The sequence below is a fragment of the Accipiter gentilis genome, chromosome 18 (assembly GCF_929443795.1).
Source record: "Accipiter gentilis chromosome 18, bAccGen1.1, whole genome shotgun sequence".
In the NCBI taxonomy this organism is placed as follows: Eukaryota; Metazoa; Chordata; class Aves; order Accipitriformes; family Accipitridae; genus Astur; species Astur gentilis.
In genome coordinates this window covers 27,114,513-27,121,248 of record NC_064897.1, presented here as the reverse complement: position 1 = coordinate 27,121,248, position 6,736 = coordinate 27,114,513, and the positions used below count along the sequence as shown (strand labels likewise).

Here is a 6,736-nt window from a genome sequence, read left to right as displayed (position 1 = left end):
TAGACCAAAACTCTTTATTTATTGATTGTTTTTTCTGCATCTTTGAGATGGAGGTGCCAGAGGAAGTTATTCCCAGCTGATGGACTGGAGTGTGAAGTCCCCTTGTGCATCAAAGTAGTCAAAGACAGAGAGACCAAGCCGGTTAGGGAATGTGAACTGGTGGCCTGGCAGGTGGACTGTCAGATCATTTTGGTTGACGCCGAAAGTGATCTGCAAGACAAATGGAAAAGTCAGAGAAAGTTTCTGCCAAGATACCCTCAAGCCTTTCCCCTCCACAGCACTGCTGTGCCACCCTTCACTTTGCAGGGTGAACACGCTCAGCAGCACAACCTGCTCTTCAACAGCAGAGTGTTATTCTAGCCTCCCAAGAGATGTCTGTTCCCTGCTCAGTTCACCAGTAACAGCCCTTTGAGCTAGATGGAGCTTGCGTGTTTGATCCCCACCATCCATCACTGCTCAGAGCCCTGGGTGGTGGCACTGGCTGAGCAGGAGAAGCCAGCCACCTCCCGTAGAGACAGCCCCTGCAGTTGGGTGCCCTGTGCCAAACACCCTGCTTTTGCCAGGGAACGTACAGAGGGTGCATCCCAGGCCTCACCTCTATTGGACTCCCCTTCTGGAAAGGGAAGACAGTCTCCCTGTGCTCTGCACCCCACTCTTCCACCTTCTTTGAGTTGCACACAATGGTGTTCACATCACCGTGAGCATCAAAACGGGGGTTGAAGTGAAGCCCGAGGTTGGAAGCATCCTTCCCCAGATTCATAACAAAGCTGCAGAGAAAGAAGACGTCAATACTATGGTAGCATGTTGCTCATTACCATGAACATCTCTGGGTCTTTTGCTCCAAGCCCAGCTGAGGATAACCAAAGAGAAACCCTTTGCTAAACTGCACAGCTTCCCTAAAAAGATGGTGCTGCATCAGTAAGGGGTACTCTCCTCTGCTGGGGTGATAGGTCCCACAGTGCCATCCCTGGGAGACACACCACTTAGTTTCCACAAAGCTTTTAACAAGAGAAAGGTTCAGCACTTAGAGCCCCGAGCAGGGAGTTATCCTGCACCCAAACCAGCTCCCAAGGAGTCAGTTGCTTTCCACAGATTTCCTTTCAGCCCCAAACAGTTAGCTGGAGCTGCATTCTGCCCAACAGCCTTCTCCCCACCCTGCAGGCAGCTGAAATAATTACCATGTCATTAGCTGTCCCAAAGCATCTGCCATGGCAGTGGGAGGAAGCAGCTTCCCAGCCCAGTGTCCACCTTGCCTCCAGGCCTCTTACCCAGGTGAGTAGAGAGGAAGCATATTATTTGGCAAGAGAAAGCCCAGGAGGCTTCACTCCAACACTTTCAAGCTTCAAAGGCACTGGGAAGAGCTGGGACATGTTTCCTGGAACACCGCTAATGCTGGTACAGCAGCTACGGGCTCCACCTTACCCACCAAGAGCCCCCACCAGCTGCAGACCTGCACAAGGGCCAGGGGCTGCTGAGGCTTCCCTGGGGAAGCCAGCCACCCTGATCCCTGCACATTTCCACTTAAGCCCACCAGCTTCCCTCCTTCCTTCCCTGCCAGCATGAGAGGCATCTCCACTGCCTAAAAGCAAACTTCAACACCCTAAGAACCGCTGCTGCAACACGCAGCCTTTCTGTTCACACCATCAGCTGGAGCTGTGGCTCGGAGCATCCACGGAGCCAGAGCAACCCAAGACCTCCCAGCTGCTTGGGCCATAATCTCCTCCTGCTCATATTCATGCAGGGAAGAGGATGTAGCTGTGGGGCCGGTCTCAACCCAAAGCTCAGTATAGACACAGCTTCCATTTCCTTTGCCCTGCACTAGAGAGGATGTGGTCACTGCCAGTGCACACAGCTGGAGCTTCACATCTGCTTCGGCTTAGCCCCTTGGCAGTCGTATGCATCTACAACGTGCGTTAGGCAGTGACTCACAGGGAAGCGCTGCTGACGTTAACTCCTTCCAAATCTGCTCCTCTCCCATTCAAGGGAGGGATTCTTTCTGTCCCCCCACCAGCAGAAGACGACTCGGTGTGGTGCCTCGGCAGCACAGCACAGCTTACCTCTTGGCACTGGGTGCAATTCTCCCCTTGACGGTGAGGCGCTGGCCAGGCTTGAGACCCAGGTTGGTGCATACTGGTCCCTGGGGAACATGGAAGCAGAGACATTAGCTCAGTCCCTGCTGGCTCACCTGCTCTGACTTGGCAGCTCTCCTTGCAAGACAGTGCATTGCTTTGGATAGCTGGAGAGACAGGGAAGCTCCCTTCCCCCAGGGCATTGCACCAGGGACATCCCAGAGAAGTTACTCCAGTCACATGGGACATGTGCCCAATTTTGCAACCTTTCTCCTGCTGCTCTCATCAGCGTATCTGTATTTCACGGCAGTGAAACGTAAATACCTGCAAGCTCCCGTCGCACCCACCCTGTCCCGAACGTACCTGTGGGCCTTTTGGGTCTCGTATCATCCCACACAAGTTGGCTGTGCAGGGATGGAACCTCCACTCCCTTCTCCTGGCTTGGATTTGAGCTTCAAGCCTCACCCAGGTCTGGGGGCTCAGACACTTTGCTCCCCAGCTCCTAAGGGCTTGGTTGTTTTTCTTGTAGGCTCAGTGTTTGCAAGAGCCTTCTCCTGCTCCACGTACACACCTTTCCCCACTTTCTCTCTAGAACTAAACTAAACCCATATGTACTGATTTTTTATCACAGCAGAGGCAAGACCCCAAGAACACTAAGAATCTTTCCCCCACCCCACTTTAATAAATAAGCCTGTGGTTGGGGACACTCCCCGATTAATCACCCTCAGCCTAATGAAAGATAAATTAATCAAAGAAGTGCAATCACTCCTCTGACACAAGCATCTCCCCAGCTATCCTTGACACTCACAGAAGGACACTTCTGTATATTACATTTCCTTATGAGCGAGGGAGAGAATGATTCAGTGACTCATGAAAACTTCAGCCAGGAAACAAGCAGCGAGGCAGCCCAGAAGAGACATTCAGAGAGCAAGAAACATTACCGCAGCCGCTTCCCCAGAGCAGAGCTGCTGTAAAACAGGTTACCCCAGCTCAGGAGCCAATGCAGCAAGGACCCCCCCCACCACCCCGTACCCCCCCAAAGAGAACCTTCAGGGAAACCCCCCCCCACGCTCCTGCCAGAAGAAGAAATAGCAGCCCCCCCTCTGTAATGGATGCAGCAGGGATCCTTCCTCCCCAGCAGCAGGCACCCAGCTCTAGCAGACCCTCTGACACAAGGGCTGACGAGCAGATGGAGAAGAATAGTGCAAGTACCCTCATGCCAAGCCAACGCATTCCCCCCCAGTCCCCACTCCGTGAAGCATCACCTCCAGCAGAGCCACCCCATCCCTTTCTCTACTCACGCAAGACATGGTGCTGCTCTCCAGGCTGGTGCTGCTCTCCACCAAGGACCGGTCCCAGGCAAGTAGCTGATGGGAGCCCCACCCTCGCCTTTAAATAGAAGGAGAGCTGAGTTGTCCCAGCCCTTTTCCACCCCATCTGCCAATCAGACTGAGGAAAGGGTGGGAGGGGTTGATTTTGGGGGGAGGGAGGACGTATCAGGCAGATACCTCCTCCCACCCTCACCCAGGCTTCTCTCCAGGATGCTAAACCCGACCCATCCAAGCAGGCTGCCGGCCGCTCCAGGAGGAGATCCAGCCGTGTGTGGTCGTAAAGCCAATGGAAAATAGTTTTACAATGAGTGTTTTGCTATCCAAGGCTTTTATCCCACACGGAAAATGGTCAGATGGATTGAGACTTGGCGGGAAGGGTCTGGGAGGAGGGCTGGACTTTTCAGCTCTGGCTAAATCAGGAGCAGAAGAAATATCACTGAGGGCACACCGTACCTTAGAAACCCTTTGTGGGCCAGGTGAAACCCCAGGAGCAGAGGACTGAAGCTGGATCCAGGGTCATCCAGCTGCACTATGAAGCCTTGCCGTCCCCAGAGGTTGCCCAGCTTCTGACCCAGCCCTTACCCGCCGCTCTTGTAGGTACAGGACCCAAAGGAGGGAAAATAGTCCTTATTCTGCAGAACCCCTAAACGCCCTCAAAACCGTGCAGTTCATTTTGGTTGTAGGGCACAGCAAGCCAGGAGGAAGCTGTCTTGGAGGGGTGGGGAGGAATTATCCAGGAAAGCTCAGTGCCTGGCTCTTGCACCTACCCTGGACACACCTGGGGGGCTGAGGAACAAGGGGATGGGGGCAAAACGCTCGATCACAATAAGCCATGGGATCTATATGTCTTTTATCTGTCTCCACGTTCTGTTTGTGGCAAGTATGATTCACTCTGGGTGAAAGGATTCCTTTGGAAAAAGTTACCCAATTACTACATGGCTCAACTGTAATTACACTGAAAGAGGAGGGAAAAAATTCAGGCAGTGGGCCAAGCCCGTGGCTTAAAGCTCTCCTTGTCTTGCATATTTGTCTCTAAATCACAAGACGCTCTGTGATTTCCTTAGGAGGCCCAGAACTGAAACTCACTGAAACACTTTCTTCTTCTCTTTCTATGAGGCCCATCAGTTCTCCATCTCCCGAGAACGTGATAGTCCCCATCCCTCTTATCCCCACCAAGCACAACCCCAGAGGCTGTCACCCCTGGGTGTTTCCAGTTGGTGCCGTCGATGCCAGCAGGGAGACCCTCCTGCCTGCTGGAGCCAGGGGCGAGGGGGGCACGGAAAGATTCCAGCCTTCGGCCAGGTCGCTGATCACCCCACGACACAAGTGGGCTGGCGTAAAGGCCAAAGTGGGCTTCTCTGCTCTGACATTCTTGCTCCTTCTTTCCTCTTCTGGAAACCTGCCTCAGGGTTCAGCCTGTGAGCCTGATCCCTTCATAGGGTGAGGGACAAGAAGTGCTCCGTACCAGCAGGAGAAAAAGTGAGTAGAGCCAGCTTCCCTCTGCTCTTGATGTGTGTTTAATTAAATCAATTCCTTTCAAATCCAAGATTTTGTGAGACCGAACCCCTGCAAAGGAACCCAGACGTCTCTCCAAGGAGATGAGCTGCTGCCGGAGCCGTGGTCTAGCAGGTTGCAGGGGCCGGACTAGGAGGGACTGTTCCCTTGCAAGAAATGTTGGATGGGGAAGGGAAACGTGTGGCTATTTTCTCACTTAGAGCTGGAGACGGTGGAGGCCATTTGAAAGGTCAGGGGTAGGTTCTGTGTTTCCTGCACCGTTTCTGGCAGCTGGCCACTGTAAGCCAACCTCAGCAGCCACCAGCTCCTTGAGTCCTGCCTGTGCAGGGACCTTCCTCCGAATGCTGCTGGAAGATTAGAGACCAGCTCATGGATAACAGGTGATAATGAGGCAGGGGATACCATCCCAGGGGAGACTCTGGAAGGGCTGTTCACATGAAGGAAATTCAGCCTTTAGACTTAAGTCTACCTTGGGCAGCCTGAGTTTGTCTGATGGAAGTCCAGATGTCTCTGCTGGCTTTCAAGGAGCCTTGAATTTAATGGCGTTAACCTGACAGGCTAATACCATAGGCACGGGGGCCATGGGGTGTCCCATTGCCTGCAGGCCACGGGCTACCTCCATCACTACAATGCCATGTCTCCTTCCTACCTCTGGGTTAGAGCCACCACGATGAGGTGACAAAGTCTAAATCTCCAGGATCAGCGTCCTCAGCTGGTGTCCCCAGCCGCACTGGGGGACCACGCTCCACCACACTGAAGATGCAGAGGTGCTTGCCCGTTATTTTGAGGAGAGATGCGGTGTAGGAAGAGCCACTGTGGGTTGAGAAGGCCAGAGCCAGGCTGGCTAGAGCTGGCAATCCTCACCTCCTGTCACCTCATTCCTTATCAGTGCGTGGCGGGTCAGTTAGCTAGGGGATGTGCCAGCAGGTTATCAGGCCATCCGATCTGTGAAGGACGGAGATGAGGAAGATGAGGACAGATCACAGCAGACCTTGGTGGCACGGGCTTATCCCGCTGTCTGGGAACTCAGCAGTGGGATAGGGCTCTTCTCCTCCACCCTTCCAGCCAGGCTATTCCTCACCAGGAGAGCTCTCCTGCATTCGCATTGCAAATCCTTACTTTGTATTAGAGGGAGAGCCACTGATCCGCGTCGTACCTTGGGAGGCAAAAGATCTCCTATGCCCAAGCCGAAGGGAATGACTGGACCTGATGCTGTTGTTGCAAACAGAGCCCTTGGCCATGCCAAACTCCTGGCCGGAGGGAGCCGCAAGTGTGGAGGAGGGAGGAATGTCTGTGGGATATTACTTCAGCAGTGCCTCATCTCTGGTTGTGAGGATGAGGCAGGTGGTGTCTGCACCTGCACCTGCTTTCTCCAAACTGGGATTGTGTGCCCTGGACAGGACGGGGCCAGAAGAAGGGGGTGTAGAAGAGCCAGCTGCATCGTGGTTTAACCCCAGCCAGCAACTAAGCACCACGCAGCTGCTCCCTCCCTCCCCCTGCACCCAGTGGGATGGGGGAGAGAATTGGAAAAAAAAAGTAAAACTTGTGTTTTGAGATAAGAATGGTTTAACAGAACAGAAAGGAAGGAACTAATAATGATAATAGTAACGATAATAAAATGACAATAATAATAAAAGGATTGGAATACACAAAACAAGCGATGCACAAGGCAATTGCTCACTGCTCACCGACTGATGACCAGTTAGTTCCCGAGCAGCGATCCGCCCCCCCCAGCCAACTCGCCCAAGTTTATATCTGGAATACCCCTTTGGCCAGTTTGGGTCAGCTGTCCTGGCTGTGTCCCCTCCCAACTTCTTGTCC

The 6,736-nt window shown here is 53.3% G+C and overlaps 1 protein-coding gene across 1 annotated transcript; it reads right to left on the bottom strand.

Moving 5' to 3' along the window:
- Window positions 1-3,443, bottom strand: LOC126048014 (beta-galactoside-binding lectin). The gene is made up of 4 exons (XM_049822390.1): window positions 3,371-3,443; window positions 2,058-2,137; window positions 596-767; window positions 1-210 (listed from the first exon to the last, which is right to left on the bottom strand). The coding sequence occupies exons 1-4, from the start codon at window positions 3,377-3,379 to the stop codon at window positions 67-69; spliced, it is 405 nt and encodes a 134-aa protein (XP_049678347.1). The 5' UTR covers window positions 3,380-3,443; the 3' UTR covers window positions 1-66.
- Window positions 3,444-6,736: the final 3,293 nt, after the last annotated feature.